The 25149-nt window shown below is 38.5% G+C and overlaps 1 protein-coding gene across 1 annotated transcript in view; it reads left to right on the top strand.

Annotated features, from left to right (window-relative positions):
• Window positions 1-25149, top strand: part of C2CD6 (C2 calcium dependent domain containing 6) — a 125693-nt gene that overhangs the window by 46675 nt on the left and 53869 nt on the right. The window contains exons 10-13 of the mRNA XM_027564380.1: window positions 3692-3797; window positions 7001-7067; window positions 10961-11004; window positions 12141-12434. Coding sequence (XP_027420181.1) covers window positions 3692-3797; window positions 7001-7067; window positions 10961-11004; window positions 12141-12434 — 511 coding nt within the window. The remainder of the gene's footprint in view (window positions 1-3691; window positions 3798-7000; window positions 7068-10960; window positions 11005-12140; window positions 12435-25149) is intronic.

Below are 25149 nucleotides of genomic sequence, written 5' to 3'. Positions count from 1 at the left end.
TTGCTTCTTTTTTTCTGTCCTCAATAACACAAAAGTTCACCAATTTTGATAATTGTTTAAATGCATACTTATATGGCAACTGTCACAATACAGTCTAACAAAATTGTTTTGAGTGAAGGTAACCACTAAGTTAGAGATACCAAGGGAACATTTCATGCAAAGATGGGCTCGATAAAGGACAGAAATGGTATGGACCTAACAGAAGCAGAAGATATTAAGAAGAGGTGGCAAGAATACACAGAAGAACTGTACAAAAAAGATCTTCATGACCCAGATAATCATGATGGTATGGTCACTGACCCAGAGCCAGATATCCTGGAATGTGAAGTTAAGTGGGCCTTAGAAAGCATCACTATGAACAAAGCTAGTGGAGGTGATGGAATTCCAATTGAGCTATTTCAAATTCTGAAAGATGATGCTGCACTCAATATGCCAGCAAATTTGGAAAACTCAGCAGTGGCCACAGGACTAGAAAAGGTCAGTTTTCATTCCAATCCCAAAGAAATGCAATGCCAAAGAATGCTCAAACTACCACACAATTGCACTCATCTCACACGCTAGTAAAGTAACGCTCAAAATTCTCCAAGCCAGGCTTCAGGAATACGTGAACCGTGAACTTCCAGACGTTCAAGCTGGTTTTAGAAAAGGCAGAGGAACCAGAAACCAAATTGCCAACATCCACTGGATCATGGAAAAAGCAAGAGAGTTCCAGAAAAACATCTATTTCTGCTTTATTGACTACACCAAAGCCTTTGACTGTGTGGATGACAATAAACTGTGGAAAATTCTGAAAGAGATGGGAATACCAGACCACCTGATCTGCCTCTTGAGAAATTTGTATGCAGGTCAGGAAGCAACAGTTAGAACTGGACATGGAACAACAGACTGGTTCCAAATAGGAAAAGGAGTACGTCAAGCCTGTATATTGTCACCCTGCTTATTTGACTTATATGCAGAGCACATCATGAGAAACGCTGGGCTGGAAGAAGCACAAGCTGGAATCAAGATTGCTGGGAGAAATATCAATAATCTCAGATATGCAGATGACACCACCCTTATGGCAGAAAGTGAAGAGGAACTAAAAAGCCTCTTGATGAAGGTGAAAGTGGAGAGTGAAAAAGTTCGCTTAAAACTCAACATTCGGAAAATGAAGATCATGGCATCTGGTCCCATCACTTCATGGGAAATAGATGGGGAAACAGTGGAAATAGTGTCAAACTTTATTTTTCTGGGCTCCAAAATCACTACAGATGGTGACTGCAGCCATGAAATTAAAAGACGCTTACTCCTTTGAAGGAAAGTTATGACCAACCTAGAAAGCATATTGAAAAGCAGAGGCATTACTTTGCCAACAAAGGCTCGTCTCGTCAAGGCTATGGTTTTTCCTGTGGTCATGTATGGATGTGAGAGTTGGACTGTGAAGAAAGCTGAGCACTAAAGAATTGATGGTTTTGAACTGTGGTGTTGGAGAAGACTCTTGAGAGTCCCTTGGACTGCAAGGAGATCCAACCAGTCCATTCTGAAGGAGGTCAGCCCCGGGATTTCTTTGGAAGGAATGATGCTAAAGCTGAAACTCCAGTACTTTGGCCACCTCATTCGAAGAGTTGACTCGTTGGAAAAGACTGATGCTGGGAGGGACTGGGGGCAGGAGAAGGGGACGACAGAGGATGAGATGGCTGGATGGCATCACTGACTCGATGGACATGAGTCTGGGTGAACTCCAGGAGTTGGTGATGGACAGGGAGGCCTGGCATGCTGCAATTCATGGGGTCGCAAAGAGTCGGACACGACTGAGCGACTGAACTGAACCATTAAGTGCTGCTTGAGCCATCTTATGGAAAAAAACGAACAAACCTTTTGGTCAACCCAATACCTCGGCCCTGGTAATTCTCTATTGCTTATCTTATATGAAATTAATTTTCCTGAATTTTTTGTAGAAGACTTGGTTTAGAAAACTCTTCTAGTTTCACAGAGCTCCCACTTCTGAAGTTTTTATTTGGTGTTTAAAAATACAATGGGGCTTCCCTGATGGTTCAGATGGTAAAGAATCTGCCTACATTGCAGGAAACCCAGGTTTCTGCAGGCCCTGTCTCAAAGCAGAGACCAAGCTGGTCAGTTTTGATTATTCTCAGTAGTTAGACTACTCCAGTCCTCTTGGTTCTTATCGTGAATCCTTGGCACTCAGCTATGTACTCACTAATGGAAATGAACAAAACCCTCCCAGTTTCAACTGGCTGTGCTTTCTTGTGACTTATTCTCAGACTGGCTGGCTGTGCTTTCTTGTGACTGCCTGTTGGTTGTTTGGGGATGACTTATTCTCACATTCATTAGATTCCCCGGTTACACCTGTTGCTTTCCGCCATATATTCACTAATACCATGAAGGTCTTATGTGTATGGGGTTAATAGGAAAACCTTGTCACATGATTGTGTTGTAAATGTTGCCAGTAAGTTTTGGGGTATGCTAGCCAGATACTGTGAGTTTTTATGTAGATATTTGGGAAGATTCAAAAACTATACTGTCACTACTTCTATCATCATCTTGGAATTTTCCTTGTTTTACAAAACTTTTATATTCATAATACTTTATTGTGGTATCATTTGGGGGGGTTTATTTAAACAATCATCTATAGGTAATAACGGCTGTTTCTTTGTTCCCAGTCCTTAATCCGTAACTTTGTCTTCTTGTCATTCTGTGCTGGCTAGAAGCTCCAGTTAACGTCTGTTATAAATAGTGGATATCTTTATTTTGTTTAGGATCTTTCATGGCAAAGCTCATAGCATTAGAAAGCCAAACACATTATGTAGTTTTTTTTTGCTGATGTTTTATACCAAATAAATTATTTCCTTCTCTTCCTCGTTTTCTGTGAGTTTTTTTATTTTAATCATAAATGGCCATGGGATTTTGCCAAATTATTTTTCTCTTTCAATCAGCTAAATTGTATGTAAATTATATGTTTTATTGTTAATGTCAAAATAGCCCTATATTCCTGGAATAAAGCCAACTTGTTCATAGTATATTATCTTTTCCTTATACCACTAGATTTTTTTGTACTAAAATTGTATTTTATTTGTAAGATTTGCATCTATATTTGTGAGTGAGATTAAACTAATTTTCCTTTTTTGTAATGTCCTTGTTATGCTTTATTATCAAGATCAGTGTCCTCATGAAATAAATTGAGAAACATTTCCTCTTTTCTATTTAATTCTTGTCAATTATATATTTAGATTATGAAAATATTTTGAAATTTCTTGGATTAGAAACAAAATTCTTCTCTTTTTTATTTTATTACTGAAGATATATATGTACTGAATAATTTAAAAAATATGTATATATTGTTTACATAATGAAACCAATATATATAGAATAATTTCTAAAATATATGTGTATATAACTTAAAAATAATAAGACCATTGGCTAGATATTTACAATATAGGGTTAAGAAATACAACATTACCAATATTATAATGTGTTTTATGTACCCTTATAAGATTACATCCCTCTCCAGGAAACTACTACTCTGAATTTTACTGTAATCATTCTTTTTCCTTTGTGTCCTTAAGCAATATATTGTTGATTTTTTCTTTAAGAACTTTATATAAATGTATCATACTGTATATGTTGTTCTTTGATTCATACCATATATATTCTTCTGTCACTTTTTAAGTCTGTGACTGATTTCTTTCTTTAGGCTGGAAAAAATGAAAAAAGAATATAGACATCTAAGTACATGGGCAGAAAAAGCTAGCTATTTAGAAGGACTTCTTACCCCAGGATTAGAACATAAAGAACCTAAGGTAATTAACATAATACATTGTTTCCTATATAGATTTTTATTTTAAAATTATGATAGCTAAAAATAATGGTCAAAAGCCTGTTCTTTATGTCTGTGTCTCCTTTGCTGCCTTGTACTCACAGATGGAAAGAACAGACTTTGGAATCAGTGGGAGGAGGAGAGGGTGAGATGACTTGATGGAAGAACATTGAGACACATACATTACTATATGTAAAGCAGATAACTAGTGCATGAAGCAGGGCACCCAAAGCCAGTGCTCTGTGACAACGTCGAGGGATAGTGTAGGGAGGGAGGGAGGAAGTGAGTTCAGGATGGCGGGGACACAAGTATACCAAGGCTGATTCATATTGATTTGTGATTTGGCAAAACCATCACAATATTGTAAAGTAATTCTTCTCCAATTAATTCTTCCAATTCTTCTCCTCCTGCCCTCAATCTTTCCCAGCATCAAGATCTTTTCCAATGAGTGGGCTCTTTGCATGAGGTGGCCAAAGTGTTGTAGCTTCAGCTTCAGCATCAATCCTTCCAATGAATATTCAGGGTTGATTTCTTTTAGGATTGACTGATTTGATCTCCTTGCTGAGAGTCTCCAAGGGACTCTCAGGAGTCTTCTCCAACACCACAGTTCAAAAGCATCACTTCTTTGGTACTCAGCTTTCTTTGTGGTCCAGCTCTCACACCCATACATGACTACTGGAAAAAACCATAGCTTTGACTATACAGACCTTGGTTGGCAAAGTAATGTCTCTGCTTTTTTAATATGCTTTTTAATATGCTGTCTAGATGTAGATATAGCTTTTCTTCCAAGGAGCAAATGTCTTTTAATGTCATGGCTGCAGTCACCATCTGCAGTGATTTTGGAGCCCAAGAAAATAAAATCTCTCACTGTTTCCATTGTATCTCCATCCATTTGCCATGAAGTGATGGGACTGGATGCCATGATCTTTGTTTTTTGAATGTTGAGTTTTAAGCCAGCTTTTTCACTCTCCTCTCTCACTTTCATCAACAGGCTCTTTCTTTAGTTCCTTGTCACTTTCTGCCATAAGAGTGGTATCATCTGCATATCTGAGATTATTGATATTTTTCCTGGCAATCTTGATTCCACCTTGTGCTTCATCCAGCCTAGCATTTCACATGATGTACTCTGCATATAAGTTAAATAAGCAGGGTGACAATATACAGCCTTGACGTACTCCTTTTCCTGTTTGGAACCAGTCTGTTCCATGTCCAGTTCTAACTGTTGCTTCCTGACCTGCATACAAATTTCTCAAGAGGCAAGTCAGGTGGTCTGGTATTCCCATCTCTTTAAGAATATTCCACAGTTTGTTGTAATCCACACAGTCACAGGCTTTAGCACAGTCAATGGAGCAGATGTTTTTCTTTAGAATTCTCTTATTTTTTCTATGATCCAGTGTATGTTGGCAATTTGATCTCTGGATCCAGCTTTTACATCTGGAACTTAGTTCACACACTGCTGCAGCCTAGCTTAAAGGATTTTGAGCATAGTTTCTGTACTTTCATATTCTGATAATGTGACATTCAGTAAATATTGATTACTTATAAGGTTTAGTTTTTAACAGCTTTGTTGAGGTATAATTCAGATACTATACCATTCACCCATTTAAGAGTACCATTCAGTGACACTAGGTATATTCATACAGTTGTGCATCCATTGTTGTAATAAATTTGAGAATATTACCATTACCCATAAAAGAAACCCCAAACCTCTTGGCCTATAACCTCCAAACCCTGCATGCCCCACAAGCCCTAAACAATAACTAATCTACTTTATGTCTCTATAGATTTGCTTGTTGTAGATATTTCATACAAATGGAATCATACAATATATGGTCCTTTGTGACTTACTTCTTTCACTTAGTATAGTGTTTTCAAGGTTTATCCCTATTGTAGCATGTATCAGTACTTCATTTCATTGCCAAATATCTCATTGTATGGATATACCTCATTTTTTATCCACTCATTAGTTAATGGACATTCGGTTGTTTTCACTTTTTAGCTATTATGTATAATGCTGCTATGAACAGTCATGTGCAGCTTTTTGTGTAAATGTATGTTTTTAATTCTTTTGTGTATATACTTAGTGCAATTGCTAAATTGTATCATAATTCTGTGTAACTTTTTCAGAAACTGACAAACTTTTCCACAGCAGCTGCATAATTTTACATTTAACCAGCAATGTATGAGGGTCCATGTTTTCTACAAAACTTGTTGTTTTTTTAAAAAAATTTAATTATAGCCATCCTGGTGGGTTTGAAGTAGTATCTCATTGTAGTTTTCATTTGCATTGCTTTATTGACCCATGATGAGGACAACTTTTCATGTGAATACTGGCCATTTATATATCTTCTCTGAATAAATTTTTATTTATATCTTTGGTTATTTTTTTAATTTAGCTATTTGTATTTTTATTGTTGAGTTGTAAGTGTTATTATATATTTTGGATACTAGACCCTTATCAGATAGATAAGTAAGGCTTAATATTTAGAAGTACAATCTAATATATACATTTTGATCTGGCTGTAAAGGATTCATGGGGATTTCAGTGAATAAATAAAATGTTAACTAAAATCACAGCCTTTAAATGGTAATAAAACATATTTAAAAAAACATATTCATGTTTTTCAAAGCCTCTGAGATAATTGGGCAGGATTGTGCTATGATAAGATGAATCAGTTAGCATTTGCTAATACAGAATTTGTATTTTAGGGAAATTGGGAGACTTTTTGGTTAAGGGACTTTGGACTTTGGGTTGTCATTGAAAAGTCAGTATTTTATTAGAGCCAGTGGTCACCCCACCTTATAATTCTTAAAATTTTTTAAAGTCCATATCACTTTGCAGTTGATAGACTATAAATTCCAGTAAACAACTGATCTGTTTCCTGGGGATATCCTCTTACAACCCCTGAAATTAAACATTATGTCATTTGTCTTGTAATCTTTTTCTCTCATGCATTCAGCATTCAGAAACCCTATCAATTCTTGGATCTTCTCTCCCTGGAACATCAGCTCCTAGCCAGGGTGTTAGTACTATTTCTCACAAATTTTGGTTTTCTCACAAACCCGTATTCTTCTTGTCTTCTATAATTTTTTTAAAGTGTTAAAAGAAGTTATGAAGGCAGAGAAAAGTGTTTTAGCTCTTTAAACATTTCTCCAATATGTTTTCTTTTCATTTTTTCCTTCTAGGAAAGTAATATCAATGAGATACCAGAAAGCCAATTGGAAGAGAGACCTACAGATACTGTAACATCAGGTTATATAACTAACTTACTTTTGTATTTATTATTAAGATAATTAAAACAGGGTGGTTATATTACAAAAAGCAAACCAGTAACCTGCTTTAAGTAGATTTCATTTTTTCTTAGGGAATAAAAATACATTTCATTATAGTCTTGGTATATAGTATTTATTTTGTAACACTCCAAAGAAAAGAATTAGACCCAATAAAGAACTATTTTTATTTTTGATACTCCTTTCCTCCTTTAAGGACAAGAAAAAAGTTAAATCTTATCTATAGTCTATGAAAAGGTATGTTGTTAAACATTGTTAACTGTAGACCTATTGATTTCTTTTATGTGGAGGGTGTGTATGTGTGTGTAAGAGAAAGGGAAAAGGGAAAAAGTTGAACAGGAAATAAAGTTAGCATTAAATCTGAGAACTTCATACAAATTATCAGTGCATGTGTGCATGCTAAGTCGCTTCAGTCGTGCCCGACCCTGTGGGACCCCATGGACTGCAGCCCACCAGGCTTCTCTGTCCATGGGATTCTCTAAGCAAGAACACTGGAGTAGATTGCCATTTCCTTCTCTACAAATTATCAGTAACATATTTAATTAATAAAAGATACTGTTCATGCAGCTTTAAGAAAAATCTATTAAAAGATTCACTTAGTAAATTAAAATAGATGCATAATACTCTATCTTCAAAATCTTGGATTCTGCTGATATGGATTAATGATTTATTGTTATAAGTTTTTGCCACAGGTTATTTATCTAATTCTACTTCTCCAGCTACCTCAGCCTTTGGTATATTCATTTCCTAACCTCTGAGGATCAACCAGCCTAGCAGAGCTATTTCATCTCTAATCTGCCCTTTAACTGAAACATTCAAGTTTTAGGTTGTAGCAGAATCACAGCTTCCCTCTTTAATACCACTGTTGAATATTGGAGGTAAACCTTTCTCACTCACTAGTGGTTGCTAGCTTTATTTTTCCTTAATTTTTTTCAATTATCCTAGGAGTTTATTTCAGATCCCATTGGATCCTCTGGTGACTTCTTTCCTTTTGGCATTCCAATAGCTTCCTGTAGTTACAGCTAAGTGATTTACTGATCACTATGTTCCAGGCATGTTACTTGGATTATATAAATCCGTCCTCACAGCAGTCAACTGAGGATGCTATTATTATTTATCCACATTTTCACAGATGAGAAAACTGAGGATCAAGTCAGTGAGAGGTCACATAGCCATTAATTTGAACCTTGTCTGTTTGATCCAAGAGCTCAAGCTTTTAGCCACATTGCTGCACACGTTTGTATACTTGTACCATTCCTATAAGATAAACTGTCTCTAATCTGATTTACTTGTGAGAAAACCAAGGCTCAGAAAAATGATCTGACAGTAGTCATGCAGCTAATAGTGACCTTAATAAATTCTGTTTTTATTAGACTTAGGCATTCCATTTTATCTCTGTATTTAATCCCTTTCCCCTTTTAGACTTTTTTTCTTTGCTAAATACGTATTGTTTATATTTCTAAAGTGAAAGTGTTAGTCACTCAGTCGTGTCCGACTCTTTGTGACCCCATAGACTGTAATCCACCAAGCTCCCCATGTCCATGGAATTCTCTAGGCAAGAATACTGGAGCGGGTTGCCATTTCCTTCTCCAGGGGATCTTCCCAACCCAGGAATTGAATCTGGGTCTCCCGCATTGCAGGTAGACTCTTTACTGACTGAGTCACCAGGGAAGGCCAATATATTTCTTCCCTGGTGGCTCAGATGGTAAAGCATCTGCCTACAATGTGGAGACCCAGGTTCGATCCCTGGGTTGGGAAGATCCTCTGGAGAAGGAAATGACAACCCACTCCAGTACTCTTGCCTGGAAAATCCCATGGACAGAGGAGCGTTGTAGGCTACAGTCCATGGGGTCGCAAAGAGTCGGACACAACTGAGCGACTTCACTTTCACTTTCAGGAAGATTTTGTAAGTGCTTCAGTTAGCCTCTGTTGAGAGGTCTTAGTTTTTTGGTTATATACAGCCTTATTCTAATCTCTTTTTCCAAACCAACCTTATCACTGACCATCTGGGATTTATTTTATTTCCTCTTGATTTTTACCAAGATATACTCAGTTTTCATTCCAATCCCAAAGAAAGGCAATCCAAAAGAATGTTTATACTACCGCACAATTATACTCATTTCACATGGTAGCAAAGTAATGCTCAAAATTCTCCAAGCTAGTCTTCAACAGTATGTGAACCGAGAACTTTCAGATGTTCAAGCTGGATTTAGAAAAGGCAGAAGAACTAGAGATCAAATTGCCAACATCCATTGGATCATAGAAAAACAAGAGAATTTCAGGAAAATATCTACTTCTGCTTCCTTGACTACGCTAAAGCCTTTGACTGTGTGGATCACAACAAACTGTGGAAAATTATTCAAGAGATGGGAATAACAGACCACCTTACCTGCCTCCTGAGAAACCTGTATGCAGGTCAAGAAGCAACAGTTAGTGCAGATGACAGATGTGCAGATGACATCACCCTCATGGCAGAAAGCAAAGAACTAAAGAGCCTCTTGATGAAAGTGAAAGAGGAGAGTGAAAAAGCTGACTTAAAACCGAACATTCAAAAAACAAAGATCATGGCATCTGGTCCCATCACTTCATGGCAAATGGATGGGGAAACAACGGAAAGAATGAGAGACTTTATTTTCTTGGGCTCCAAAATCACTGCAGATGGTGACTGCAGCCATGAAATTAAAAGACGCTTGCTCCTTGGAAGAAAAGCTATAACATACCTAGATAGCATACTAAATAGCAGAGATATTATTTTACTGACAAAGATCCATCTAGTCAAAGCTATGTATTTTCCAGTAGTCACGTATGGATGTGAGAGTTGGACCATAAAAAAGGCTGAGCACCAAAAGAATTGATGCTTTTGAACTGTGGTGTCAGAGAAAAGGCTTCTCCGACTTTGAATTATGGTGTCGTTTCTCAAGGAGATCAAACCAATCAATATTAAAGGATCAGATCAGATCAATCGCTCAGTCGTGTCCGACTCTCTGTGACCCCATGAATCGCAGCACGCCAGGCTCCTTGTCCATCATCAACTCCCGGAGTTCACTCAGACTCACGTCCATTGAGTCAATGATGCCATCCAGCCATCTCATCCTCTGTCGTCCCCTTCTCCTCCTGCCCCCAATCCCTCCCAGCATCACAGTCTTTTCCAATGAGTCAACTCTTCGCATGAGGTGGCCAAAGTACTGGAGTTGCAGCTTAAGCATCATTCCCTCCAAAGAAATCCCAGGGCTGATCTCCTTCAGAATGGACTGGTTGGATCTCCTTGCAGTCCAAGGGACTCTCAAGAGTCTTCTCCAACACCACAGTTCAAAAGCATCAATTCTTCGGCACTCAGCCTTCTTCACAGTCCAAATCTCACATCCATACATGACCACAGGAAAAACCATAGCCTTGACTAGATGAACCTTTGTTGGCAAAGTAATGTCTCTGCTTTTGAATATGCTGTCTAGGTTGGTCATAAGGGAGATGACCAAATACCAGTTGAAGAGTCAATATATGAGAGATGGTGAAGGACTGGGAAGCCTGGCAGGCTGCAGTCCATGGGTTTGCAAATCACTGGACATGACTGAGTGACTGAACAACCAATATTATATGCCTGTTTCAGTGTCTTATATTGATGTATCTGAAGTGTTATCATATTATACTTTTTCACTTTATACTTATTCATTTACTCCTCCATCTTCCTAGAGATTCATCAGCCTGTTTTTATAACTATGTAGTGTCTATGTTTGAATAGCTGCTTTGATTTAAATTGCACTTATTCTTGGTGAGAAAAATTGTAATGATATTTTATTAATGCATAATGTTTATTATTTTATATATAATAAAATACTTCTATAAATTTCTTAACAGGTATCTCTCTTATAAAGGAGGAAGCTGAGACTATTCCAAGTGAGGTAAGGAAACTTGAAAGAGAACCTCTAATAGTTACTGTTTTATAAAGGGGTGAAATATTTGTAAACAGAAAATATTTATAGATGGAAGGAAAAAAGCACTCAAGAAGTTATTTAGGTCTTCATGGTTATTTCTGATAAGCAATATTTGTACAGTTACGTGATTCATTTAAGTTAAATTATACTGTTAAAGGGGAAGTTTCAGCATTAAATTGTAACATTTTAAAGTATATATGACTATAGGGGACAAAAGGTGTTTACGAACCAAAGTGGGGGAAACAAGTTAAAAAAAAATCATGAAGTTCTACATCTCAGATATGGATGCCACAGACCTAACTATATTCTGTACTTTTCCTCTGTAACTATATACTCTCTGTAATATGCAATCTCCATAATAGTTGTCTATATTTTATAATATATTTCACATAATATTATTTACTTTTTAGCTAATTTTACATAAAGTATCAATTCCAAAAGCCAGTGGACCCCTATGGAAATCAATAAAATATAAAAGGTTCTTTTGTACTACTTGACAAATAGGATTTAATGATTTCTATCTATTCTTGGGTCACTGGGTCCCCAAATACTAGTTGAAGAGTCAATATACACTGTTTTCCATAGTCCAAGAAGAGACAAAAAAGGCAATATAGGGAACTTTTCATACACCTAATTTACTTAACAGACTTTTATCCTTTCTTTTATGATACTATTACTTGTAATATTTTACTATTAAAATTTCTTTTATTATATAATTGTGTTTTTATGATACTGTTCTTTGTATTATTTTGCTATTAATATTTCTTTTGTTATGATATATTGGTGATAGTATAGTAACAGTAAAATATCAGACACCTCTATTTTCCTTCTTTGAGATGTTGCTGATTTATAAAATATGAATATATGAGAACTACTGCTTTATAATGCAGTATGATCATTTTTATGGATAATCTCTGTAGTCCATGGCGCAGGCAAGTAGAGAATTTCTCAACTCTTAAGGAATGTAATAATTTACAAATATTGATGGTAACTTTTATGATAAAGGATAGAAGTACAAATGATTTTAAATCCAGTTTAGTTTGTTTTAAAGAATTTAATTGGCAATGATTAATTGGTAGCTGTCTTATTGATATATTTTCTAGTTACTGGATAATGATGATAAGAAAGGCCTAAGTCTACCAACTTTGAACCAGTCAAGTAAAGATGATTCAAGTGTTGTTGCTCCTAAAACTGACATGCCATCAAAGGAAACAGATACTCCATTGTCCACTATTCCTAGGCTGTCAATAACAGAAGAGAACCAAATACCACCTTTAGAGGAACACCAGCAAGAAGCCATGCCAGTGAAAAAAATGAAAAATCTCTTCTTTCTACCAGAAGAAAAATTAAAAGATAGATACCCAAGCCTTTTGAAAACTGACTTACATCCATCAGAGGTAAAGTTGAAAAATATCCATATGAATCCAAGTAGAATAAAAAGGAGGAACTTGGATTTATCTCCAACAGAAATTCAGTGGCAAAGCAAAAGTCTAAGCTTAGCTTGAAAGAAGAACACAAGCTTAGTTTCCCCAGATTCAAAATCAAAAGGTAGCTTTCAAGGCAGGGATGCAAAGAAAGACTTTGAATAAAGGTATCTGCCATCATATTAGAAGTATAAGACTAGGAAAAACAAAAATTCATTAATAAAAATTAAATACAAATAAATTGGAAATGCATTCAGATGTCTCCAAGTAGAAGTGTGTCTAAGTATATTAAATATTCCTACCATACTTAGAATCATCAAGTAAAGGAGAAAAAGCCCCTGAAGGAAAACTGATGTGAGAAACCAGTAATATAAACCAACCTCATCAGTTCAGTTCAGTTCAGTTCAGTTGCTCGGTTGTGTCTGACTCTTTGCGACCCCATGGACTGTATCATGCCAGGCTTCCCTGTCCATCACCAACTCCCGGAGCTTGCTCAGACTCATGTCCATCAAGTCGGTGATGCCATCCAACCATCTCATCCTCTGTCATCCCCTTCTCCTCCTTCCTTCAATCTTTCTCAGAATCAGGGTCTTTTCCAGTAAGTCAGTTCTTCACATCAGGTGGCCAAAGAATTGGAGCTTCAGCTTCAGCATCAGTTCTTCCAATGAATATTCAGGACTGATTTCCTTTAGGATGGACTGGTTGGATCTCCTTGTTGTCCAAGGGAGTCTCAAGAGTCTTCTCTAACACCACAGTTCAAAAGCATCAATTCTTTGGCACTTAGCATTCTTTATGGGTCTGACTTTCACATCCATATGTGACTACTGGAAAATCCATAGCTTTGACTAGACAGACCTTTGTCAGTAAAGTAATGTCTCTGCTTTTTAATATTCTGTCTAAGTTGATCATAGCTTTTCTTCCAAGGAGCAAACATCTTTTAATTTCATGGCTGCAGTCACCATCTGCAGTGATTTTGAAGCCCAGGAAAATAAAGTCTGTCACTGTTTCTATTGTTTTCTCATCCATTTGTCTTGAATTGATGGGACCGGATGCCATGATCTTTGTTTTTTGAATGTTGAGTTTTAAGCCAGCTTTTTCACTCTCCTTTTTCCCTTTCATCAAGAAGCTCTTTAGTTCTTCTTCGCTTTCTCACATGAGGGTGGTGTCATCTGCATATTTGAGGTTATTGCTATTTCTCCCAGCAATCTTGATTCCAGTTTGTGCTTCATCCAGCCTGGCATTTCACATGATGTACTCTGCATAGAAGTTAAATAAGCAGGGTGACAATATACAGCCTTGATGTACTCCTTTCTCAATTTGGAGCCAGTCTGCTGTTCCATGTTCAGTTCTAACTGTTGCTTCTTGACCTGCATACAGATTTCTCAGGAGGCAGGTAAGACAGTCTGGTGTTCCTGTCTCTTTAAGAATTTTCCTGTTTTTAAAATTTTAAATTTATTTATTTTAATTGGAGGCTAATTAATTTACAATACTGTATTGGTTCTGCCACACATCAGCATCAATCCGCCACGGGCATACACATGTTCCCCATCCTGAACCCCCCTCCCACCTTCCTCCCCGTACCATCCCTCCGGGTCATCCCAGTGCACCAACCCCAAGGATCCTGTATCGAACCTGGACTGGCAATTTGTTTCTTATATGATATTATACATGTTTACACTTGTTTACATGTTTACAGTGTAAGTTTTCCTATAGATATTTTCTGAATAACATGTTGATACTCTTGGACTATTAATTTTATCAATGTGAAATCTTATGGTACTTTTCTCTCTTTTTCTTTTGTTTTCTATAAACTTTATTGAGGTATTACTATAATAATTTCCTAATTATGATTTTACTAATTATACCTTATTAATTTCTCTTATTTTCCTAGGGATGCTGTTGTTGTTGTTGTTCAGTCGCGCAGTCACGTCCAACTCTTTGCAGCCTCATGGACTGCAGCATGCCAGGCCTTCCTGTCCCTCACCATCTCCTGGAGTTTGCTCAAGTTCACATTCATTGCATCAGTGATGCCGTCCAGCCATCTCATCCCTTGATACCCTCTTCTCCTTCTGTCCTCAATCTTTCCCAGCATCAGGGACTTTTCCAATGAGTCTGTTTGCCTCAGATGACCAAAATACTGGAGCTTCAGCATCCTTCCAGTGAATATTCAGGGTTGATCTCCCTTAAGATTGACTGGTTTGATCTTGCTGTCCAGGGGACTTTCAGGAGTCTTCTCCAGCACCACAGTCCAAAGGCATCAGTTCTTTGTCATTCTGCCTTCTTTACAGTCCAGCTCTCACAACCGTACATGACCACTGTGAAGACCATAGCCTTCACTAAACAGACCTTTGTCAGCAGAGTAATGTCTCTGCTTTTCAGTACACTGTCTAGGTTTGTCATATCTTTCCTGCCAAGAAGCAGCCGTCTTCTGATTTCATGATTGCAATCACTGTCCACAGTGATTTTGGAGCCCAAGAAGAGGAAATCTGTCACTACTTCCACCCTCCCCCACCCCAATTTGCCATGAAGTAATGGGGCCAGATGCCATGATCTTAGTTTTTTTTTAATATTTAGTCTTAAGCCGGCTCTTTCACTCTCCTCCTTCACCCTAATTAAGAGGTTCTTTAGTTCCTCTTCCTCTTCCTTTGCTGCCAGAGTAGTACTAGTGATTAGAGTGGTATCATCTGCATATCTGAGGTTGTTGTTTCTCCCACCTGTCTTGATTCCAACGTGTAACTCATCCAGCCCGGCATTTCTCATGATGCACTAAACATATAGGTTAAACAAATAGGGTGACAGCAGACAACCCTGTCATAACTCCTTTCCTGATCTTGAGCCACTCAGTTGTTCCATACAGTGTTCTAACTGTTGTTTTCTGACCCGCATACAGTTTTCTCAGGGAGACAGGTAAGATGGTCTGGTATTCCCATCTCTCTAAGGGCTTTGCACAGTTTGTCATGATCCACAAACAGGTAGCTTAAAACAACAGAAATTTATTGTCCCACAGTTACGGAGACTACAAGTTTGAAACAAAGGTGTCAGCAAGGTCTGGCTCTCTCTGAACCCTGTAGGGGAGAATGCTTCCTTGGTGCTTCTAGCTTCTGGTATTGGCCAGTAATCTTTAGTATTCCTTGGCTTATAACCATATACTGCCACTCTGCCTCTGTCATCACATGGTCATCTTCTCCTTGTGTGTGTCTCTCTTTTATGAAGATATCAGAAATGTTCAATTAAGGTTCCAGCCTATTTCGATAGGACCTCATCTTAATTTATTGTATTTGCAATAACTCTATTTTTAAGTAAGGGTACATTCTGAGCTATTGGGACTTTGAACTTTTTTGAGGGACTTTGTGTCTCAAGTCTTTTTTAGAGACAAAGTCAACCCATAACATTTACATACCATGAAATGTACCCAATTTTATATGGACAGTTCAATGAGTTTTGATAATGTGTATTTCACTATATGAAGATCTAGAATATTTTCATCATTACACCATTAAATATGAGAATGTTTTCCTCCAGGTTTACTGAGATTTCATTAACAAACAAAATTGTATATATTTAACATGTATACAGGCTTCCCTGGTGGCTCAGATGGTAAAGAATCTGCCTGCAATGAGGGAGATCTGCGTTTGATCCCTGTGTTGGGAAGATCCCCTGGAAGAGGGCATGGCAACCCACTCCATTATTCTTGCCTGGAGAATCCCCATGGACAGAGGAGGATGGTGGGTTACCGTCCAAGGGGTCCAAAAATTTGGACATGACTAAGCAACTAAGCACAGCACAACGTGGATACAGTGTGATGATTTGATATAAGGATACCTTGTGAAATAATTATCATCATCAGGTTAATTAATATATCCATCACCTTCCAGAGTTACCTGCATGTGTGTGTAGTGAGAAAACTTAAGATTTACTCTTTTGGCAAATGCCAAGTATAAAATGCAATATTACTGTTAATAACTATAGTAACTATGCTGTATGCAGAACTTATGTGCTATACTCTAGAACGTTTTCCATCTTATAACTACTGTCTTGAACCCTTTGACCAGCATTTCCCTATCCCTTAGCCCCTAGCTGCTGGTAACTACCATTCTACTTTCTGTTTCTACCAGTTTGGCCTTTTTTTTTTTTTTTTTTAAGATTTAACTACAAATGAGATCTACAGTATTTTTCTCTATCTGACTTATTTCACTTAACGTAATGCCTTCAGATTTCATCCATGTTGTCACAAGTGGCATTATATCCTTACTTTTCACAGCTGAATAATATTATTTTGAGATAGATACCACATCTTCACCCATTCATCTTTCTATAGACATGTAGGTAGTTTCCATACCTTGGCTATTGTGAATAATGCTGCAATGAACATTAAAGTGCAGATATTTCTTTGATATATTGTTATAAATTCTGGTATATGCCCAGCAGTGGGAATGCTGGATCATATAACTCTACTTTTAATTTCTTGAGGAACATCCATACTGTTTTTCATAGTTGCTAAGTCACTTCAGTCGTGTCCGACTCTGTGCGACCCCATAGATGGCAGCCCACCAGGCTCCGCTGTCCCTGGGATTCTCCAGGCAAGAACACTGGAATGGATTGCCATTTCCTTCTCCAGTGCATGAAACTGAAAAGTGAAAGTGAAGTCACTCAGTCGTGTCCAACTCTGAGCAACCCCATGGACCGCAGCCTACCAGGCTCTTCCGTCCATGGGATTTTCCAGGCAAGAGTACTGGAGTGGGGTGCCATTGCCTTCTCCGGTTTTTCATAGTACTTGTTACCAATTTACATTCTTAGCAACATTGCATAAGGAATCCCTTTTCTTTACCTCCTTGAAAAGTGTCTGAACTCTTGTCTTTTTAATAAGAGACAGTCTAACAGTTATGATTGTGGTTTTCAGTCTGTCTGCCCTCTGATGGAGAAGGATAAGAGGCTTATGGAAGATTCCTGATGGGAGAGACTGACTGAGGGGGAAACTGAGTCTTGTTTTGATGGGCAGGGACATGCTCATTAAATCTTTAATCCAATTTTCTGTTGATGGATGGAGCTGTGTTCCCTCCCTGCTATTTACCTGGGGCCAAACTATGGTGGCCCCACAGTGTGAAAAGATATAAGCATCTGAATGCAGAGTTCCAAAGAATAGCAAGAAGAGATAGGAAAGCCTTCCTCAGCGATCAGTGCAAAGAAATAGAGGAAAACAACAGAATGGGAAAGACTAGGGATCTCTTCAAGAAAATCAGAGATACCAAGGGAATGTTTCATGCAAAGGTGGGCTCGATAAAGGACAGAAATGGTATGGACCTAACAGAAGCAGAAGATATTAAGGAGAGGTGGCAAGAATATACAGAAGAACTGTACAAAAAAGATCTTCATGACCCAGATAATCACCATAGTGTGATCATGCACCTAGAGCCAGACATCCTGGAATGTGAAGTCAAGTGGGCCTTAGAAATCATCACTACGAACAAAGCTAGTGGAGGTGATGGAATTCCAGTTGAGCTACTTCAAATCCTGAAAGATGATGCTGTGAAAGTGCTGCACTCAATATGCCAGCAAGTTTGGAAAACTCAGCAGTGGCCACAGGAATGGAAAAGGTCAGTTTTCATTCCAATCCCAAAGAAAGGCAATGGCAAAGAATGTTCAAACTACTGCACAATTGCACTCATCTCACATGCTAGTAAAGTAATGCTCAAAATTCTCCAAGCCAGGCTTCAGGAATACGTGAACCGTGAACTTCCAGTTGTTCAAGCTGGTTTTAGAAAAGGCAGAGGAACCAGAGATCAAATTGCCAACATCTGCTGGATCATGAAAAAAGAAAGAGAGTTCCAGAAAAACATCCATTTCTGCTTTATTGACTATACCAAAGCCTTTGACTGTGTGCATCACAAGAAACTGTGGAAAATTCTGAAAGAGATGGGAATACCAGACCACCTGACCTGCCTTTTGAGAAACGTATATGCAGGTCAGGAAGCAACAGTTAGAACTGGACATGGAACAACAGACTGGTTCCAAATAGGAAAAGGAGTACGTCAAACCTGTATATTGTCACCCTGCTTATTTAACTTATATGCAGAGTACATCATGAGAAACGCTGGGCTAGAAGAAGCCCAAGCTGGAATCAAGATTGCCGGGAGAAATATCAACAACCTCAGATATGCTTTTGACACCACCCTTATGGTAGAAAGTGAAGAGGAACTAAAAAGCCTCTTGATCAAAGTGAAAGTGGAGAGTGAAAAAGTTGGCTTAAAGCTCAACATTCAGAAAATGAAGATCATGGCATCTGTTCCCATCACTTCATGGGAAATAGATGGGGAAACAGTGGAAACAGTGTCAGACTTTACTTTTTTGGGCTCCAAAATCACTGCAGATGGTGACTGCAGCCATGAAATTAAAAGACGCTTACTCCTTGGAAGGAAAGTTATGACCAACCTAGAGAGCATATTGAAAAGCAGAGACATCACTTTGCCAACAAAGGTCCGTCTAGTCAAGGCTATGGTTTTTCCTGTGGTCATGTATGGATGTGAGAGTTGGACTGTGAAGAAAGCTGAGTGCCGAAGAATTGATGGTTTTGAAGTGTGGTGTTGGAGAAGACTCTTGAGAGTCCCTTGGACTGCAAGGAGATCCAACCAGTCCATTCTGAAGGAGATCAGCCCTGGGATTTTTTTTGGAAGGAATGATGCTGAAGCTGCAACTCCAGTACTTTGGCCACCTCATGCGAAGAGTTGACTCATTGGAAAAGACTGTGATGCTGGGAGGGATTGGGGGCAGGAGGAGAAGGGGACGACAGAAGATGAGATGGCTGGATGGCATCACTGACTCGATGGACGTGAGTCTGAGTGAACTCCGGGAGTTGGTGATGGACAAGGAGGCATGGTGTGCTGCGATTCATGGGGTCGCAAAGAGTCGCACACGATTAAGCAACTGAACTGAACTGAACTGAACTGAAACTATGGTGGAGGTAATGAAGATAATGGCAACCTCCTTCGAAAGAGCCCATGCATGTCCTGCTACACTCAATGCCCCCAACCCTGCAGCAGGCCACTACCAACCCATCCCTCCACTAGAGACTCCTAGACCCTCACAGGCAGTCTGGGTCAGTCTCTAGTGAGGTCACTGCTCCTTTCTCCTGGGTCCTGGTGCACACAAGGTTCTGTTTGTGCCCTTCAAGAGTCTATTTCCCAGTCCTGTGTAAGTTCTGGTAGCTCTATGGTGGGGTTAATGGCGACCTCCTCCAAAAGGGCTTATGCCATACCCAAATCTGCTGCACCCAGATCCTCTGTCCCTGTGGCAGTCCACTGCTGACCCACACCTCCACAGGAGATGCTCAGACATAGTTCTCTCTGTCTCTGTGGGGTCCCTGGATCCTGATGTGCACAAGTCTATATGCAGGTCAGGAAGCAACAGTTAGAACTGGACATGGAACAACAGACTGGTTCCAAATAGGAAAAGGAGTACATCAAGGCTGTATATTGTCACCCTGCTTATTTGACTTATATGGAGAGTATATCATGAGAAACGCTGGGCTGGAGGAAGCACAAGCTGGAATCAAGTTTGCCAGGAGAAATAGCAATAAACTCAGATATGCAGATGACACTACCCTTATGGCAGAAAGCAAAGAACTAAAGAGCCTCTTGATGAAAGTGAAAGAGGAGAGTGAAAAAGTTGGCTTAAAGCTCAACTTTCAGAAAACAAAAATCATGGCATCTGGTCCCATCACTTCATGGCAAATAGATGGGGAAACAGTAGAAACAGTGGCAGACTTTATTTTGGGGGGCTCCAAAAGCACTGCAGACAGTGACTGCAGCTATGACATTAAAAAATGCTTACTCCTTGGAAGGAAAGTTATGACCAACCTAGATAGCATATTAAAAAGCAGAGACATTACTTTGCCAACAAAGGTCCATCTAGTCAAGGCTTTGGTTTTTCCAGTGGTCTAGTATGGATGTGAGAGTTGGACTGTAAAGAAAGCTGAGCGCTGAAGAATTGATACTTTTGAACTGTGGTGTTGGAGAAACTCCTGAGAGTCCCTTGGATTGCAAGGAGATCAAACCAGTCCATCCTAAAGGGAATCAGGCCTGAATAATCATTGGAAGGACTGATGTTGAAGCTGAAACTCCTATACTTTGGCCACCGGATGTGAAGAACTGATTCCTTGGAAAAGACCCTGATGCTGGGAAAGATTGAAGGCATGAGGAGAAGGGGACAACAGAGGATGAGATGGTTGGGTGGCACCACTGACTCAATGGACATGAGTTTGAGTAAACTCTGGGAATTGGTTATGGACAGGGAGGCCTAGCATGCTGCAGTCCATGGCGTCACAGAGAGTTGGACACAACTGAGCGACTGAACTAAACCGAACTGAACAGTTATGAGGTGATCTTGTGGTTTTGATTTGCATTTCCTTGATGATTTGTAATTGGTGAGTAATTGGAGTACTTTTTCATATTGGAGCATGAAATTAGTAATTGGAGCACTCCCCTGTTGACTGTGGATGTTTTCTTTTAAAGAATGTCTATTCAGGTCCTTTGCCCCCTTTTATTTTTTTTTATTAATGTATATTTTATTGAAGTATAGTTGACTAGCAATGTTTCAGATGTACAGCAAGGTGATTCAGTTTTATACACATACACATGTATATATTATATATATGTATATATATTATATATATATTACACACACATATATATTATTTTTCATATTATTTTCCATTATAGCTTATTACAAGATACTGACTATAGTTCCCTGTGATACACAGTAAACCTCTGTTGCTTGTTGCATATCTAATTTTTTAAATTACAAATCTAGCATTCTATTCATACCAAACAAGTGGAATCAAAATGTCATAAATTTTTTAGTTAGACAAAAGTTGATAAGTTTTCTAAAACATATATATATTGTACACACTATATATATATATATATATGCAAAAGCTTTTCTAACACACTTGATAAAGCCTTGATAAAGAACATCAAAAAGAAAAAGAAGAGATGGAGAGTTGGAAAACAAACTAAATGAAATGGGGGCACTGAATATGAAATAGAAAAAGTGAAACAAACTGGATAAAAGTAAAAGATCATCATATAGTCCAGTGGTTTTTAAACATGGCTGCTCATTAGAAACACATCTGGAGCTTTGGAGAGAAAAGGCAATAGCTACTGAATTCTCTTAACTTTTGCTTGTCTGGAAAAATTTTGATTTCTCCCTCAAATCTGAATGAGAGTCCTGCTGGGTAGAGTATTCTTGGTTGTAAGTTTCTTCCTTTTCATCACTTTAAATATATCATGTCATTTCCTTCTGGCTTGAGTTTTCTGTTGAGAAATCAGTTGATAACCTGATGAGAGTTTCCTTGTATGTTGTTGTTTTTCTCTTGTTGCTTTTAATACTTTTATTTGTGTCTTTAATTTTTGTCAGTTTGATTGCTATGTGTCTCCATGTGTTCCTCCTTGAAATTTTCCTGCCTAGAACTCTCTGTGCTTTCTGTACTTGGTTGAGTATGTCCTTTCTCATGTTAGGGAAGTTTTCAGCTATTATCTCTTCAAATATTTTCTCAGGTCCTCTCTTTCTTTTCCTTCTGGGACCCCTATAATGCAAATATTGGTGCATTTAATGTTGTCCCAGAGGTCTCTTGGGCTGTCTTCATTTCTTTTCAATCTTTTTTCTATTTTCTGTTCTACAGCAGTGATTTCCACCTTTCTGTCCTCCAGATCATTTATCCATTCTTCTGCCTCAGTTATTCTGCATTTATTCCTTCTTGTGTATTATTCATCCATGTTTGTTCTTTAGTTCTTCTGGTTCAGTTCAGTTCAGTTCAGTTGCTCAGTTGTGTCCATTTCTTTGCAACCTTGTGAACCGCAGCACACCAGGCCTCCCTGTCCATCACCAACTCCTGGGGTCCACCCAAACCCATGTCCATTGAGTTGGTGATGCCATCCAACCATCACATCCTCTGTCATCCCTTTCTCCTCCTGCCCTCAATCTTTCCCAGCATCAGGGTCTTTTCAAATGAGTCAGCTCTTCGCATCAGGTGGCCAAAGTATTGGAGTTTCAGTTTCAACATCAGTCCTTCCAATGAACACCCAGGACTCATCTCCTTTAGAATGGACTGGTTGGATCTCCTTGCAGTCCAAGGGACTCTCAAGAGTCTTCTCTAACACCACAGTTCAAAAGCAGGTCTGTAGTAAACATTTTTTGCATCTTCTCCATTGTTTTCCTGAGATCCTGGATCATCTTCACTATCATTGTTCTCAGTTCTTTTTCTGGAAGGTTGCCTATTTCTACTTCATTTAGTTGTTTTTTTCTAGGATTTTATCTTTTCCCTTCATCTGAGACATAACTGTCTGCTTTTTCATCCTGAAAAGACCCTCATGCAGGATCAAGATTGAAGGCAGGAGAAAGGGATGACAGAGGATGAGATGGTTGGATGGCATCACTGACTCAATGGACATGAGTTTGAGCAAGCTCCAGGAGATGGTGAAGGACAGGGAAGCCTCGCATGCTGCAGTCCATGGGATCACAAAGAATAGGACATGACTGAGCGACTGAACAACAACAGCAATATCCTGATTAAGTTTTCCGTAATGTGGTTTTTGTTCTAGCCACTGTGGGATTGTGGTTTTTGGCTAAGAGGCTTTTGTAAGCATCCCAATGGGAGGGACTGGTGGTGGGGAAAATTGGGTCTTGCTCTGGTTGGCAGGGCCAATCTTGTTAGTTGTTTGGCCTGGGGCAACCCAGCCATGGGGTTTACTGGCTCTCTGGTAGGGTTAATGGTGACCTCCAAGAGGGCTTACACCAAAGGGGACTTTCCAGGACTGCTCCTGCCAGTGCCACTGTCCCTGGCGTGAGCCCCTGCCAATTCACACCTGTACAGGAGACCTTCCAACACTAGCAGGTTTTGGTTCAGTCTCCTGTGGGGTCACTGGTTCTTTCCTCTGGGTCTTGGTGCACACAACATTTTGTTTGTGCCCTCCAAGGTTGGAGTCTCAGTTTTTCCCCAGTCCTTTGGAAGTCCTGTAATCAAATCCTGCTGGCCTTTAAGTTCAGATTCTCTGGGGATTCCCAGTTCTTTTTGTTGGATCCCCAGCCTGAGAAGCCTGACGTAGGGTTCAGAACTTTTAAAATAGTGAGAGAACTTTTTTGCTATTCTTTAGTTTGTGGGCCACCCACTTGGTGGGTATGGGATTTGATTTTATCATGATTGTGCCCCTCCTACCATCTCATTGTGGCTTCTTCTTTGTCTTTGGATGTGAGATATCTTTTTTTTGGTGGGTTCCAGCATTCTCCTGTCAATGTTCAACAGCCAGTTGCAGTTTTGGTGCTTTCTCAGGAGGAGAGGCACATGTGTCCTTCTGCCCCACCATTTTCCTTTGCTCCTTTTAAAAATCTGGTTATTTGTTTGTTTGCTATTGAGTTGTATAAGTTCTTTATACAGTTTGACTATTAGCCCCTTTAGAGATGTATGGTTTACAAATATTTTCTCCCATTACTAGATTGCCTTTTCATTTGTTGACTGTTTCCCTACTGTGCAGAAGCTTTCAGTTTAACTTAGCCTCACTTGTTTATTTTTTATTTTATTACCTTTGCTTCTGGTGTCATATTTAAAAAAAATATTGCCAAGATCAATTCAAGGAGTTTTTTTCCCTAAGTTTTCTTTTAGGAGTGTTATATTTTCAAATCTTATATTTTAACCTTTAATCCATTTTGAGCTAATTTTTTGTGAGTGATATCAGATAGGTGTTCAGTTTTATCCTTTTGCATGGAGATATCCAGTTTTCCCAACTCCATTTATTGAGGAGACTATACTTTACCCAGTGAGACTTTGTGGCTATCCTATCAAATAGTAGTTGGCCAGATACGTGGCAGTTTATTTCTGGGCTGTCTATTCTGTTTTATTGGTCTGTTTTTATGCCAGTACCATACTGTTTTGCTTACAAAATAGCTTTGTAATACAGTTCAAAATCAGAAATTGTGAGACTTCCAACTTTATTTTTCTTTTTCAAGATTGCTTTGGCTGTTCAGGGTCCTTTGGAGTTCATACATTATTTTAGGACTTTTTTAAAAATGTTTTTCTGAAAAATGTCATTGGAATGTACAGGGATTTAATTGACTCTATAGATCACTTTGGTTAGTTGGACATTTTAGCCATAGTGATTTTTCAATCCATGAACATTAGCTATCTTTCCATTTATTTGTGTCTTTGTCCGTTTCTTTCTATCAGTGTCTTACAGTTTTCAGTGTAAAGGTCTTTCACCTCCTTGATTAAATTTATTCAAAAGTATTTTATTTTTGATACCACAGATTGGTGGGTGCCAGAGGTGCATTTTGGGAGGTGGGTCAAATGGGTAAAGGTGGTCAGAAGTACAAACTTCCCAGTTATAAGACAAATAAGTCCTTGGTTTGTGATGTATACTGTGGTTAACAATACAGTGAGTATATTCGAAAGTTGCAGAGCATAAATCTTAAAAGTTCTCATCACGGGAAAAAAATTATAAATGTATGGTGATGGATGTAAACTAAAATTATGTAATCATTCTATAATATATACATATATAAAACCATTATGTATATTAAAACTAATACAGTGTTGTACACCAGCATGTAGGAAATATTAGAAGTTACAAGCCAGAAGTATGATAATGATGGCTTTTGTATTTACCTACATAGATACCTTTTCCAGAGTTCTTTGTTAATT

Source organism: Bos indicus x Bos taurus, chromosome 2, assembly GCF_003369695.1.
Source record: "Bos indicus x Bos taurus breed Angus x Brahman F1 hybrid chromosome 2, Bos_hybrid_MaternalHap_v2.0, whole genome shotgun sequence".
Taxonomy (NCBI): Eukaryota; Metazoa; Chordata; class Mammalia; order Artiodactyla; family Bovidae; genus Bos; species Bos indicus x Bos taurus.
This window is presented reverse-complemented; position numbering and strand designations above follow the sequence as displayed.